The sequence below is a fragment of the Dromiciops gliroides genome, chromosome 2 (genome assembly GCF_019393635.1).
Source record: "Dromiciops gliroides isolate mDroGli1 chromosome 2, mDroGli1.pri, whole genome shotgun sequence".
In the NCBI taxonomy this organism is placed as follows: domain Eukaryota; kingdom Metazoa; phylum Chordata; class Mammalia; order Microbiotheria; family Microbiotheriidae; genus Dromiciops; species Dromiciops gliroides.
In genome coordinates, this window is record NC_057862.1 from 409,126,675 (window position 1) to 409,143,415 (window position 16,741).

Sequence of the window (16,741 nt, forward strand, 5' to 3'; positions counted from 1 at the left end):
TTATTCTACAGTGAGGTTATGGAGACAGTATTTCCATTAAAGAAATCAATCCATTATTACGTGTTTATGTCAAGAGTGCTTCTAGTGTTGGTATGTCACAAAAATAGATTAGCAATTAGTTAATCTGATTTTTAAAAAGAGAAAGCCAAACTGTTTATATAAAAAGGAAAAAGGAAAAATATAACAACTGATAAGGAAAAAAGGAAACCATCAAAAACTATTTTGTTCAATTATATGCTCACAAAATTGATAACAAAGGAAATAGATAAATACTTACAAAAATGTAGAATACCCAGATTAACAAAAGGCAGGCTATTTAAATAACCCAATATCAGGAAAAACAAATTACACAAGTCATAAATGAACTCCCAAAGGAAAAAAAAAACCTTCAGAACCAGATGGGTTCACAAATGAATTCTATCAAACACTTGAAGAACAATTAATTTTCAAATTATATAAACTGTTTGCAATACTGAGAAAAGAAGGAAGCTTACTATTTCTTTGAATGATATAAATATGGTATTGGTATCCAAACTACGGAGCGTCAAAACAGAGAGGGAAAACTACAAACCAAATTCTCTAGTGAACATTGATACAAAAATTTTAAATGAACTATTATTGGGTAGGTTGATATACACTTTAGGTTTATATCAGGAATGCAGGGTTGGTTCAACATAAGGAATGCCTAGTTTTGAAAGAAAAATAGTAATGCAGTTCATATGGAGAAAAATGAAGTTAAGGACCTCAAGGGAATAATGAAAAAAAAAGTAGAAAGGAAGGGGATCTATTAGCAGTTACCAAACTGTACTACCAAACAGTTATAATAATGGTTTTAAAAAAAAGAGGTAGATTAGTGGAACAGATTAGGTACACAACATACAAAAGCTAACAAACACAGTAGTACAGTATTTGATAAACCCAAACACCCAAGTTACAGAGGAAAGGTAAACTACTTGACAAATATCTACTGAAAAAACTGAACAGTAATATAACAGAAATTAGGTTCAGACCAATATCTTGCACCATATAACAAGAAATGGATACATCACCTAGATATAAAAGATCACATCATAAAAACATTAGAACAAGGAAGAAATTACCCTTCAGATTTTTGGGTAGAGGAAGAGTTCATGTGATAGAGATAAATAAGTGATAGAGAAGATCACAAAGATAAACTGGATAATCTTGATGAACAAAAATGTAAAAGGTTTTGTACAAACAAATCTAATGTAGTAAAAATTAGAAGGGAAACAAGTAGGTAGGGAAAAACAATTATAACAAGTTTCTCTGATAAAGGTCTCATATCCAAGATATATACTGAGATGATTAAAATTTTTAAGACTAAGAGTCATTCCCCAGTGGATAAGTGGTAAAAGGATATGAAAAGGTAGTTTTCAAGCGAAGTCCAAACTATCAACAATTTTTAAAATCCTCTTAATTTTTAATAAAGAATTAAAAAAAAACAACTAAGGTTCTACCTCATATCTATCAGACTGGCAAAGGTAAAAGATGATAAATGTTAGAAAAGTTATGGGAAAACAGGTACAGTAGGAAACCATTGGTAGATATGTTAATTGGTTCAGCCATTCTGAAAAACAATTTTGAACTATGTCCAGAATTTATTATCAGTGCATACCCTTAGACCTAACTATGTCACTACTAGAGAAATACTAACCAATTAAAGAAAGAGAAATTTTTTTTTAATATTTAAAGCAGCTCTTTTAATAATGGCTCAAAATTGATAATCAAGGGGATGTACTCCTTTTGAGGAATAGATGAACAAACTGGTATATGAATTTACATACTATTATTCCTTAAGAAATAATGAAATGGTCAATTTCAGAGGAAAGTGGGAAGACCTCTTTGAATTGATGCATAGCAAAGTGAGCTAAAGAGAACAATTTATACAATGATAACACAGTATGAGAAAAAAAAAACTTTGAAAACTCAAATAAAAGCAATGAGAAAGCATGAATCCAAAAGAATTAAAATGAAACAAGGTGTCTGTGGCAGGATATTAACTCAAGTATTCCTGATCTAAAATCCAGCATTTTATGTAATGCACCACCTAGATGCCTGGTGAAAAAGAAGAGTGCTAACTTTCACCTAACTACTCCAAAAAGCCATACTCTCCTCCATGTCTATCTATGTGTAAGGCACATAGCAATTCCCCTAGAACCTAGAATTTCTTAGTGAGTTGCTGTGGCCAAAAAAATTCATCACCATTAGCCAATGTGGTTATAAACCACCTTTTCCCAGCTCAGTTAGGATGGTTCTCACGAAACATATACTAAAATCCTTTCCAGCTTGGTAGAATCTTTTTGATTTGATATTCTCCTCATACAAAGTTTGAGAACCCAGAGTTACCTACACATCCTGATGTACTGGAGGAGGTTTTTTGATGAACCTTTTTTGAATCATCTTGAAAATAAGTACTGTGGTACACCCCTTGTCATGAAAAGGTTTATGCAGCTTCTAAAATGGATTAATTAGTTTCCAAGGAATAATTTATGTACTGGAAGAATCTGGTTTTTTTACTCACCATATCATTTTACAGTGGCCATGAGGTAGGAAAGTAGAGTATAGAGGCAGGGATTGTTAATCTTAGATGTTGCCTAAACAAGTGAATGGGTGTCCTTTCAGCCTGTTTTCCTTTCAAATATTTCTTGTATATACATTAGGAATCATTTCAGTAAATGTGCAGTTTAGCCCATTTTCATCTGGGTGAGATTTCGAGGATGCTTCTTTCATAACTCATGTGGTGTGCCTTCCTCTCCACATCTCCAAAAATACCTATTTTTGGGAACTGCTTTCAGGTATAACTGTTACCATCTATGACAGAAATGTCAAACACATGCTGCATGCAGCCTACAACACTCCTAACTGTGGCCCAAACAGATTAAAATATAATTGGGAAATACTTAACAAAAATAAATATACAATAAAACATAGATAATATCACATTTTAAAACTAAATCAACATGTAGCCTGCAACCATCCTTATGTATAGATTAGTGGTCCCATTTCTATCTGAGTTTGACACCACTGGTCTCTCCCATTTGTATCAAAGCAGAATGCTGCAACTACAAGAGGAATTGAAAAGTCAGACCCAGATTCTATTTTTGAAGGGGGATTTGGGGCCTATAAATTAAACTAAGATAAAGCAGCAATTTCTCTCTCTCTCTCTCTCTCTCTCTCTCTCTCTCTCTCTCTCTCTCTCTCTCTCTCTCTCTCTCTCTCTCTCTCTCTCTCTCCAATAGGGAAGAGGAATTTAAGGTTATTATAACACCAAATTTTGCCTTAACATAGTGTTAGGCATAAAATATAGCACTTAGGAAACATTCATTGATTCATGGATTATAAGAATTCAAATATTTGTTACACAGAATTTTGCTTGTATCCCTTTTATGACTTTACCATGTATTATTTTGCTGTTATTATATGGTTTATTTCCCTACCAGACTAAATCCCATGATGACAAGGACTATGTCTCAACTTCTCTCCCAATACATAGTAAAGTACTTTGCACATGGTAGGTACTCGATAAATGCTGAATTGAAAGGAATAAATTCTTTCTAGCAAATAAACTCATTTTGGTTATTTAAAGTGGGATTCTCTATAAAGTACATGGGACTTTCCTTTCACCTTGCATTACAAACTGGAGGAGTATTCAGGCAAAAGCAGTATTCCCATAGAGAAAAAAATTAAAATGGATTTTTATGTAATGAACTGTGGGGAGGTAATATTCATTCCCCAGTTCTTACAGCTTTAAATGTAAATGAGTCATGACAGTGTGATATATTGATTCTTGGCATCTCGTTGCTTTAATATGATCTCTTTACCTTGCCATCCTAAATGCCAGCAAACTGTTGTGAGGCTGGCAGACTACTGGCTTCAAATATACTGGTATTTTAAAATGTGATGTTCCCTCATTCTACCACCACTGCTACAGTTCATCAATGCCTCACCTCCAAGGCTTCAAGCAAACAAAAATGCTACTCCTCCCCATAAAAAATGGTTAGGGACCCCTGATCTAATACATGATTCTTCTGGCCTAAACTTTCCATAGGCTCAAAGTAGGATCATGGCATCATAGATTTAGAGCTAGAAGGAACCTTAGAGATCATCTAATTCAACCTCATGACCTTCAACAACCTCTTGACTTGATAGATGAGGATGCTCTGAGGTGCAGAGAAATTAAGCTAACACAGGTAAGTGTTAGAATACCTCTAAGTAGGGGGCAGCTAGGTGGCACAGTGGATAGAGCACCGGCCCTGGATTCAGGAGTACCTGAGTTCAGATCCGGCCTCGGACACTTGACACTTACTAGCTGTGTGGCCCTGGGCAAGTCACTTAACCCTCATTGCCCCACAAAAACCAAAAAAAAAAAAAAGAATACCTCTAAGTGTCAGAGATAGAAATTTAACCCAGGTCCTCTTACTCCAAAACCAGTGATCTTTCCATTTTTACTATTTCACTTCTCCAAGAGAAATAAATTGAATTGATCTCCTACTTTATTAATTCAGAAGTGAAATTAAATAGGAATAAATGTAAGATCTTATAATTGGGTTCTAAAATTAACTTCAAAAGTACAAGTAAAGGAGTCAAGTCTAGGCAGTAGTTTCTTGGGAAAAAAAGCTATATATCAGGGTTTTAGTGGACAGAAAGCTCAACAGTTTAATGTAGCAACAGTAATCTTAGGATATATTAAGAGAACTATAATGTCCAAGACCAGGAAAGGGATAATCTTACTATTTTCTATCCTTGTCAGACTTCTTCTAAAGTTCAATTTTTAGTTCAATTCTCGGTATGGTATTTTGGGAAAGACTGTGATAAATAAGCAGATGAGAAAACAAGGGTAAGAAAGGGTCTCAAATTCATGCCATAAGGATATAAATTGAAGGAACAAGGGCTACATAACCTACAGAAGAGAAGACTTAGTGCACATATGATCATTGTCTTGGGATATCTGACAACCTATCATGTAGAAGAATAGACAATGTTCTGTTTGGCTTAGGAAGCAGAACAAAGAACACGGGGTAGAAACTGTGAATGAATAGATTTAGGTTTGATGGAAGGAAAACCTTCTTAGAATGAGAAGTAACCAAAAATGGAAGGGACTCCCTGGGGAGTTAGTGGGTTTCCCCCTAAATAGAGGTCTTTGAAAGACTTGACCACTAGTAGGGTATATTGTAGAATAGATTGTGGTTAGGTATGTGTTGTACTAGATATTTAGGCATGGGCTGGACTTGAATGGGTATATTTCTGAGATTCTTCTAACTTCATGATTCTGAAGATCAAGGATAGATGTATAGGGGATTTCATTTCTTCTTAGCTGACAACAACTCACTAACAACCAATCTTTGTGACTGATTATTTAATTAATTGTGAATCCCTCTAAATACACTTTTGTTTACCATGCATCTATCTATCTATCTTTCTTTTCTTTCTTTCTTTCTCCCCTTTTTTTTTGTGGGGCAATGAGGGTTAAGTGATTTACCCAGGGTCACACAGCTAGTAAGTATCAAGTGTCTGAGGCTGGATTTGAACTCAGGTCCTCCTGAATCCAGGGCTGGTATTTTATCCACTGCACCACCTAGCTGCCCCCTACCATGCATTTTTCTATCTTGTCCATAAGTATTACATAAAAGACTTTATAAATAGTTTGTTGAACTCTAAGTATTCTACACTTACAATATTCCATTGATCTATCTGTTTACTCTGTCCATTAAAAAAAAAGTAGGGAAGGGTGGGAGTGAAAAAATGGTGAGTTTGGCATAACACAATCTTGATGAAGCTATGTTAGTTGTTCTTGGTTACAGCTTGGTTACAAGCTTCAATTTAAATATCATTTCAGATTTTTTCTTTTTAAAAATATTAAACACTATACATTTACTCTCTTCCTATGGCAAATTTCTTGTTCTCCTGTACTTAATCATCAGATACTTTTCATATTCTCCATGATCAGTGGAGAATATGCTTTTACAAGTGCCCTAAATATTAAGTAACCTACCACTTTAAATAATGTAGCTAAGATTAAAAAGAAAAGCCAACAACAAAGATTGGAACAAAACAGATAGTTGCTAAATGAATAATGCCTTGCACATAGTAGGCACTCAATAAATATTTGCCAGATAAACAACTGTATTAACATCTTAAAGAAATGGATGTTTAATGGTCCTTTGCATATACATATATGTATAGGAATACATGTATGTACATACACACGCATACTTTAAAATACATGGAACAATTCAGCTTAATATGCATATTTCTTTTAAGTAGTATTGTTTTCCTGCTTTAGTGCATTTCAACTGCTTTGAATCCCAGTCACATAGTCAGGTTCATTCCCTCTCTCTCTTCAGGCAGTTTCCACAATCCATAAAGTTTTCATTTTAAATGTACTCATTACTGATACTATTTGCTACTTCAGGGTTTGGCCAAGTCAACATCAATCTTATTCATCCCACAAATGCTTATTTTGTTGAACCAACAGTCTGAATCCACAGAAACTAAATTTTAAACATTTTTTAAAAATCACATCACCTGTTACCAGTAAAAATGCCTCCAACCGTCATTCTAGATTTTTATAGAAAAATGTCTTTGAAAGGAGAAGGAACAAAAACTCATAGCCTTCTATAAAGTAACACTGAGTGTGAAATGTAAAGCAGCCTTATCTCTCTATGAAAGGCTTTTTGTATATTCTCTGAAGTTCCTGTACATTATTAGATACTTTGTCTCCTCCATTGGGAACTGAGTGGTCTACTTAGTCAGAAAATTCAATGTCTTCTAAATATTCTTTTCCTCACTTCACAAAAGTTCATTGATCTAAGCAGATCTTAACTATACAGAAGAGAAAGTATATTCTTACTTAAGAAGATACAATGGGGGGCAGCTAGGTGGTGCAGTGGATAGAGCACCGGCCCTGGATTCAGGAGTACCTGAGTTCAAATCCAGCCTCAGACACTTAACATTTACTAGCTGTGTGACCCTGGGCAAGTCACTTAACCCCAACTGCCTCACTAAAAAAAAAAAAAAAAAGATACAATGGGTTTTACCATTTAAGAAAAACAAAAATCCTTCAAATGATCTTATGTGACTCTGCTAAAAGTAACCTTTCACAATATTACTTGAACTAGTGTCAAAATGACGTAATAAAATATGTCATTACCTGATTAGAGAATCTCATGCTAATATTCCGCTGATCCTGTACAGGGATGTACCTCTGGATTGGATCAATATCTTTGGGACTTATTAAGTCATCAGCTGTAAAGGAAGAAAAGAAATGACTACATTAAGCTGAGTCTAAAATTTCAATGGCTCATCATATACTATACACATCTGATTTTTGATGATCTATGGGAAAAGTGCTGCTTTTACCATATACCCTAAAAACGCCAATACTCTCTCCCTCTCTCTTTCCAGACTTGACTCAAGATTTGAAGAGCAAAACATGAGACGAGTCCGTCATGATAAAAATATTAAAGACACAAACCAACCGACTATTATTTATGTATGTTAGTACATGCTCTGTGGGTAGGTTTTCACAGCACTGCACAGTGGAGAGAGAGAGAGCTGATCTTGATGCAAGGAAGACCTGGGGGCAAGTCCTATATTTGATATGTACTGACTATATGATCCTGGACTAGTCACTTAATGTCTTAGTTTCATCACTTAAAATTTCTAAGCCTATAAATTGCAGAGAAGGTGTGAATCTCCATTAGCAGGAGAGTTCTCCATTATAACAAAATCATAGTCCTTCTCCCTATTCCACAAGCCTAGAGCTAGAAGAGACCTCAGAGGTTATTTAGTCTAACCCTTTCATTTTAATAGGAGAACAACTAGACCTGGGGATGGTACACAAGGTAACAAAGGTAGTGTCAGAGGCAGAATTCTAACCCAGGGTTTTTCAGGGCTCTTTAGAAGTAACACACTACCTTTATGATCCTTCAGGAAGTAATCAACACTATTCTGACAGTAGAGAGGCTAGATATTTGTTTTTTAGGCAATGGGGGTTAAGTGACTTGCCCAGGGTCACACAGCTAGTAAGTATCAAGGGTCTGAGTCCAGATTTGAACTCAGGTCCTCTTGAATCCATGGCCAGTGCTCTATCCACTGCACCACCTAGCTCCCCTAGGCTAGATATTTTAATCAGTAAAATGAAAGAAATCATTGGCCACCTAAAACTAACAGATCAAGAAAGAAAAAATTGGTGACATCTTCCTATCTTAATAAACAGTTCAATCATAAAGACATTTCAAGTTACCTGAGTGGGAGTCATCCTTAATGTAATTACAGAACTGAAGTTACAGAGCATAATATTAACTTGCCAAATTGCTGAACTGAAGAATATTTTAAAATTGCATTTTCATCATAAAATCCTTAAAAGTACTGAAAACCCTATCTTTTCTTAAGAAAAAAAATCAATGCATTTGATTTTCTCATTTTTTTTGGAGGGCATGTAACCTCAATTACAGGGAGTTGAGGGGGGCAAAGATATCATGAAATGAAATCTGGTAGTGATTTGCAGGTATTTACAACACTTCAGCTTCTTGGGATTTTTGCAATGCTGAACTTACTCCTTTCAGAAGAAGAAAGAATGAAGTTTAATATAATTTTTAGTTGCTTCTAAACATAAGCACAAAGAAAGCCTCTAGAATTCCAACAATAGCATTTATAGTTTTTAGAATCTTTGAATATTAGCTCCTTAGGAGCATGTGATGCTGGTGTTTATAGTTTACAAAGGCAGTTTAAAAATGGCATATACACACTAGGTTCTTAAAAAGTACTGATCAATAAAGATGAAGAGAAATGAGACTATTTGCACTGAAAGACCAATTTAACTTTTTAAAAAGGATAGTGTGGAAATTTCAAACTACAAGACACTTTATCTGATGTACTTGGAATTATACCTGTGATGTGCTTGCTCAGCTTCCATAGACTCATGCTAAATGGATGCTAAATGGTCACAATGAGAATAGTGATTTTGATTCAGAATTAGAGCAAAAATTATATCATATACATTTACAAACAACTCATGCATAGTTGTGCATTTTCAGTTTATTTGAAATCTTTTAGCAACAGAAATACGATTTTTCATTTCATACACTACTTGCACCATTGGGATACTGAATAATGAACCAATCAGTATGTTCCAAATGATGCCAAGATACATACTCTATGAATTTATTTTAATATAGTAATCAAACTATTTGCATTACTGTATATGTGAATATGCAATATAAAAATCTGACAAATATAACAGGTAATAAAAGGAAGAGCTATCAAAAGTGCTTATAAAATTATGTGAGGCTGTATAAATCTTTGTACAGTATATTTATGTCCTGGTGGCATAATTGGGGATGGTACCTTGTTAGTAAAATTTAAGGTACCTAATAATTACTGATTTTTAGGACACTTTAAAGAAGTTTCTTGAATGGAACCAATGTTCAGTAGAAAAAGGATACAAAAAAATTCACTTACAGGAGGAAAGCTGAAGTAAACAAGTAAGATTAAGATAAAGTCAGACTTCCCTATTTAAAGTGATTACTTGATTACATGATTTTCTTTTCTTTGAGGGGAAAAAAAAACCACCAAACCAAACCAGTTGGTCAACAAGCATTTATTCTTACTATGTGCTAGACTTTGTGCTAAGCACTAGACATACAAAGAAAGGTAGAAACACTATTTTTGCCCTTAAGGAACTCATGTTTTAATAAAGGAGACAACATATAAATAACTCGGTATATACAACACAGAGAAAGTTACTGAAAGTACTTGTTGGTTATTTTATATTTATTTCTATGTATGAATGTAGTTTTCCCTCAATAAAATCTAAACTTCAGAGAAAAGGGACAGTTTTTATAAGCTCCTTGAGGAAAGTCTCGTTTTAATTTGTACCTCTTTCCCACAGAATAAGATTTAGAGCTGGAAAAGACTTTAGTGAGCATGTATTTCAACCCTTTCATTTTACAGATGAGGAAACTGAGTCCTAGAGAGAAGAAATGACTTGCTCAAGACTACATTGGCAGTATGTTGTAGAACTGGGATTCTAATCCAAGTCATATCACTGCAGATCCATTTTCACTATACCATGCTTTCTCCAGTCCTTTAGCATGTTGAGAAAGAATCAAAGAACACCACTAACGTATATAATGCATATATTTAACACCACTAATGTATTTTATGTGTGTGTGTGTGTGTGTGTGTGTGTGTGTGTGTGTGTGTGTGTATATATATATATATATAACTAATCTGTGGTGTTGTAAATCTTTAATGAAACAAGTAAGGTTTTTTGATTTGTTTTATTTTACTAAATTACTCTGGTTGAAGAAGAAGTTTAACTAAAATTTCTTAGTACTAAGAAAACCAGTCATTTACACAGTAAACTGGAAAAAACCCCACCAAGTTACATGTTTAGTGTGCACTTAAGTCACTTGCAATCACTCTATCCCAACAAAAATAGATAATGAAACTGCTTAGAAATCAATACCTTTTGGGTTAGAATTTCTGACATACAACTAGTTTTTCTCTAAGAAGCAGTAGTATAGCAATATACCCTCTTCTTGTATTCATTTTTTATTTAACTGATCAGTGACTGAAACCATGTTCTCTATTTAGAAATAGTCGAAACAAATTCTGTTCAAAGTCAACAAACCAATAAAAGATCTCTGTTTCTTAGGCTCTGCTGAACACATCTAAAAACACTCTGGAGAATTGTTTTTAGCACCCAAAACCCAACATTCTTAGAGCTGGGCGGTCTTGCCAACACTCAGTGAAATTTGTCTACTGGACAAGCTAAATAAAAGATATTCTCCTATGTGGTAAACAATCTCCTCGGACATAAATTTGGTATGGAATAATACATGTGCTGTCCAAAATTAAAATGAGCAAAAAGTATGAACAACAAAATTACAGAGGAATGACTCCCATGTAGTTTAGTGAGGCAATTGGGGTTAAGTGACTTGCCCAGGGTCATACAGCTAGTAAGTGTTAAGTGTCTGAGGCCGGATTTGAACTCAGGTCCTACTGACTCAAGGGCCGGTGCTCTATCCACTGTGCCACCTAGCTGCCCCCCCCACCCCTGTAGTTTAACAGAAACATTCATAGGGTAAAAGTTAGAAGATAAGAAGATAACTTTTCCATACTGAAGTAGTAGTCAGTGAATCAAATGAAAAGTGAAGTATCAGCTATTTTAAAGCTATGTCACAGAATCAGTGGGCTTTGATAGGCTAAATGGGAGCTTGACTACCATTTTGACCATTGTTTTTATGAGAAAATATGTTCTAAGTCCTAAATAAATGATCCAGAAAGAGTTGGAACAGAAACCATTGATAAAGTGGGTATATGTTGCTTCTATTTGTATTTTTGACTTTTCAAAGCACTTTCATCCACTTACTCCAATGCAACAAACACGTGGTATTTACTGTGTGGAGAGTTAATGAGCTAAAATTGGAGGAGCTTCCTTTTGGAGCTTGCAGTCTAATAGGGGGTATGAAACACAAATAACTCTAACATGAAAGAAATAGTTATTAAGTCTCTATATCAAAGACATAAGTATCAAGTACCTAGATGCAGGCTGGTAGAGTGCATAGACAGCTGGTCTTGGAGGCAGAAAGACACAGGTTAAAGTCTTTCCTCCAACAAAGACAAACTGTGTGACCATGAACAAAAATTACTTCCTGGTTGTATTCTACGATCAGTGAACAAACCTCAAACAGTTCTCCCTATAATTTCCACACCTGAAGTCCTAGAGAATGAGAACTGTTCTGATATTCAGAACAATGCTTTCTTCCAACGTGATGCTCCATTTCCTGACTCAAGGCATCTTCAACAGCCACCTCCCATGTATGGCACGATCTCCCACCTCACCTCTGCCTCCCAGCTTCCCTGGCTTCTTTCAAGTCTCAACTCAAGCCCCGCCCTCTGCAAGAAGCCTTTACTAGTCCTGTCAATCTTAGTGCCTCCCTTCTGAGATGATTTCTAATTTGTCCTGTATGGATCTCATTTGTACATAGCTATTTGCATGCTGTCTCCACCATTAGACTGTACGCTACTTGAAAGAAGAGACAATTTTTGCCTTTTTTTGGTATCCCCAGATTTTAGCACAGTGCCAGGCACTTAATAAATACTTGTTGACTTGATCTTGGGGTCAAGTGCAAAATACACTCATTATATCATACAAAGATAGCAGTTTAGACCTGGAAAAGGCAGAAACTTTCCGGTTAATGCTGTTAACTAGAAAATTCAAATAACTAAAATCTGCTATTCTCCAAGCATTTCTGAACTTTTACTGTATATCAAAGAGCAAATGTATTGTTAGAATGAATATATATATATATGTTTGTGTATGTATCTATATTTGTGCATATCTGCAGCTGTCATTATAAAATAACAAGGGAAACAGAATTATTAATGCCCCTAATAAATGTACATAACAGATAATTAGTCCAGTGCTTAACATACTGTCTGCTACACAGTAGGCACTTATAAATGCTTATTGATTGATTGAAGTGGTTTAATATTTTTGTTTGTTTGTGGAAAGGTTGAATACAGATCTATGATTTCATTGGTGGTGTGGTACCAGTGTAGAAACTCACTCCAACAATATAGATTGGCGATTTGTCTATAACCTGTAATTTTAGAAACTTGCCCTGAGAGGTTAATTAGCTAATTGTAGAAAGCCCACTGTTTTTTTGTCCTTAATGAATAAAAGGTTTCAAAATCTAGGCTCCTGTCTTTATATAATATAATGAGTATAATTTATTCTTCAGTGACTAAGGATTGTGCAGTCTTCAGGGTCAAATTTCTGAACATAAATTCTTCTCAGAACTCTAGCCACAGAAGGATAGAGGAAACAGTATTGGACATGCACTGATTACAGAATATATTGAGGAATTTTGCAACTAAATACTATTCCATCTTATTATCTTAACATTTACCTTTTCCTCCTAAAAGTTTAAAGAAAAAATAAAATTCAAGGTTCATCATTCCTTTTATTAACTGAGGCTTTAGTAGAATATACACTAGATAAATTATCAGCCTTATTTCAATGAATATGACCTTACTTAGCAACTTCCATAAAATCTAATCAAGAGAATTTGCTTTCTCAATACCAAACCATATTTTGTGTTATAAATTCCGTTAAAGTTGTTAAATTTTAAAGGCATTAGGTCTAATGAAGAAGAGAGTCTCTTACTGGGAAGTTAGGAGAGTTAAGTTTCAGTTTCCTTGTGTCATCCCTTAAACTAAATGTGTGACCATAAGCAGCAAGTCATTCACACTCTCCAAATTGGGTTTTACTTCTGAAAATTAATAATTCAATGCAATTATTAAATGCCTACCATGTGCAAGGCATTGGAGCTCCACATACATGAACAAAACAGTCCTTACCCTCAAGAAACTGATATTCTACTACAGGAGGTCATGACTATATCACATACACAAGTAGATAAAAGTACATGCAAAGTAGCACAATGTAATTTCAAAAGGGAGAGAACTAATGCCTTTTCAATGCTGTCAATTGAGCTCTGCTTTGAAAGGAATTAAAGGATGCTATAAGGCAGATGGGAGGAAGGAATGCACTCCAGATATGTGAGTTAAATGAGTGCAAAGGCACAGATAGGAGGATGTAAGCAAAGAGTTAGAAGACAGAATGTTGTGTACCTGCCTTATAGGGCTGTGGGGAAAGTGCCTTACAAACTTTCAAACACTATGTAAATGTGAATTTTCATATGAATGGTGATTTTTTGCAGGCTATTCACATGACAGTACATAGCCATTTTCTAAATATTTAGCTTAAGTTACTTCTAAAATTATTTCTAATGGGAATTCTATGAGTTTATTTAAAAATAATTCCTGATATGAATAACTTTGCTTTTCAATATATTTTAAAATCAGGATTTTACTAAGTTATTTTCCTACTTTATTATAGGCAATGCTCTAAAAGTCCAATATTCTATAAAGAAAAAAGAAAAAATTCAAATAACTAGTAGTTTCTTTTAATCATAGCCCTCAGCAAATTATCATTTCCCCAAAATACTGAACTAGATTCTGCTTAGTTTTCCCAATAGATGCATTGTTTTATCCATCAAACACTATGGTAGCTAAAACATGATCCCTAAACCTCATGGAACTTAAGAGTCAGTAAGAGAGATGACACAGAAATTATAAACTGTACTTACATGATAAGTACATTAGAAAGGTTTAAAACAAAGTATCATAGGATGCCTGAAGGGAAAAATCCTTATAAATCATAAAAATCATGGAAGACAATGAAGGAAGTAGCATTCAAGTTGGACTTTCAGTTCTGACTAGGAAATCAGCAGGTGAAGACAGTACAGCCCAGAGGAATATATATTTTCAGGGGAAAAACATGTGAGAAGATACACATGCAGAAGAAGGGTATTTTGGGGACTAAAAGTAGTGCAGTTACCTTGGAGCATAATAAAGGATATAGAAAGAAGTAATATAAAATAACACAGGAAAGTCTTGTGGAAGCCTTGAAAGCCAAAGACGTCTGAAGTTTATGGTGTAGGCCAGTTGTGTCAAACTCAAACAGAAATGGGGACCACTAATCTGTACATAAGATTTTGTGTGGGCTGCATTTTAGTTTTAAAATGGATTTAGCTTTAAAATATAACATTATATGGACAGGTGGTAATAAGGAACTAAAATAGGATGGTGACAGTTGGAAGAGAAGAGGACGGATGCACAGGATTCAACATTAGATGGAATAAACATTAGAGAATGCTGATGACTCGGTAACATGAGACAGGAGATGGGAAAAGGAAAAATCAAAGATAAATCCAGCAATGGCACTCAGAAATGCCCAGTATACAGTAAGCACTTAATAAATGTTTGTTTACTACAGGGCAGCTAGGTGGCGCACTGGATAAAGCACCGGCCTTGGATTCAGGAGTACCCAGGTTCAAATCCAGCCTCAGACACTTGACACTTACTAGCTGTGTGACCCTGGGCAAGTCACTTAACCCCCACTGCCCCGCAATAAATAAATAAATAAATGTTTGTTTACTGTCAACATGGGAGAAGGAAAGGATGATGGCACAACTGACAGAAATAGTGAAGTAAAAAGGAGAACCAGGTTTAGAAGAGGAGATAACAGGCTTGAATTTATTCATGAATTTGACACACCAGTGTGTCACCAGTGGGCCACTCAAGAGGGAAAATCAAAGAAGTAGTTAAAGATAAGTGTTTTGAGTTATAAAGAAAGGTCAGGACTGATTACAGGGATTTGGGGAATGACTTGCATAGAGGTGATATGATAAACCATAGAGTGAATGAGATTGCCAAGGGGAAGGGTAGAGAGAGTAGAGAATGAAAGTGACGAAAAGGATGAAGAGTCAATGAAAGAGAAAGAACAATTCGGGAGAAAGAGAATCAAAAGAGTGTGGGTGTCTATAGGTCATGTTGGGGAGAATAGACAGAAGGCATGGGAGGTCAATCAGTATCCAAAAATACAAGGAGGTCAAGGAGAATAAGACTGAAGAAAGCCTTTGGTTTTGGCAATTAAGAAGTCATTGTTTACATGTGCAAGAGCATCCTGAATAAATAAGTACTCAAAGGATTTGAATAAAAGGTTTTCAGAAGAAAAATTCCAAACTATTAACATCACATGAATAAATGTTCCAATAAATAATAATAAGGGAAATATAGATAAAAACCACTCTGAGATTTCTCCTCGTGTGCTGTAAATTGGCAAAGATGACAAAAGAAGGGGATAGTTATTATTGGAGAGGTTGTGGAAAAATAGGCAGACCAGTGCATTGCAGGTGGAACTGTGAATAGGTACAACAATTTTAGAGAACAATTTGGAGTCATTCAAAGAAAGTGATTAAAATATTCATACTCTTTTACTCAGGGATGGGAGGAGGAGGAGCAGGAGAAGTCTTTTTATACGGACACAAAAATATTTACAATGGCACTTTTTTGTGATAGCAATGAATTAGAAATGTTTGTTAGTTGGGAAATGGCTAAACAAATTGTGGTATATTAATGTAATGGAATATTACTTTGCCATAAGAAATAATGAATGTGATATACAGAGAGAAGCAGAGAAGGATCTACATGAATTGATGCAGAACCAATAAAATAATATATAAAATGACAAAGACAATGGAAATGGAAAGAACAAAGCCCTCAAAAGTGAATGTCACAAAATTAAAGAACAAATGTGTCTTTAAAAAGAGATTGTTCTCATTCTATCCTTTTGCTGAGGTGAGAAGCCCACAGTTGTTGCATGTTACACACATTTTAAGACTTTTTGGATGCATTGATCAATTATGCTGATTTTTTCCTCCTCCTTTTCTTGTGTTTAAAAATACTATTTTTAAATGGGATGTCCCTCTGGCAGGGGAAAGCAGAGAGCAAAGGATGCTGGGGAAAATGATGGGGGCATAAGGGAGAAAGGAATAAACATTTACATAAGCACCTACTACATTTCAGGCACTATGCTAGGCAGTTTTATAAATATTATCCCATTTGATCCTTACAACAACCACACATGGTAGATGCTATTATTACCCCATTTTATAGCTGGGAAAACTAAGAAAAACAGAGGTTAGTGACTTGCCCAGGATCACACAGCTTAGATTTGAACTCAGGTCTTCCTGACTCCAGACCCAGAATTCTATCCATTGAGCCACCATCTGACTGGTGTCTATGATGACATAAAACAAAAACACATCAATAAAATACTTGTCTCTGTGTGTGTGTGTGTGTG

The 16,741-nt window shown here is 35.0% G+C and overlaps 1 protein-coding gene across 4 annotated transcripts in view; it reads right to left on the minus strand.

Moving 5' to 3' along the window:
- The window catches only part of PHKB (phosphorylase kinase regulatory subunit beta), a 250,960-nt gene that overhangs the window by 86,935 nt on the left and 147,284 nt on the right, over nucleotides 1–16,741 (minus strand). For all 4 annotated transcript variants that reach the window (XM_043983714.1, XM_043983715.1, XM_043983712.1 and 1 more), the window contains one exon: nucleotides 7,172–7,266. In XM_043983714.1, coding sequence (XP_043839649.1) covers nucleotides 7,172–7,266 — 95 coding nt within the window. The remainder of the gene's footprint in view (nucleotides 1–7,171; nucleotides 7,267–16,741) is intronic.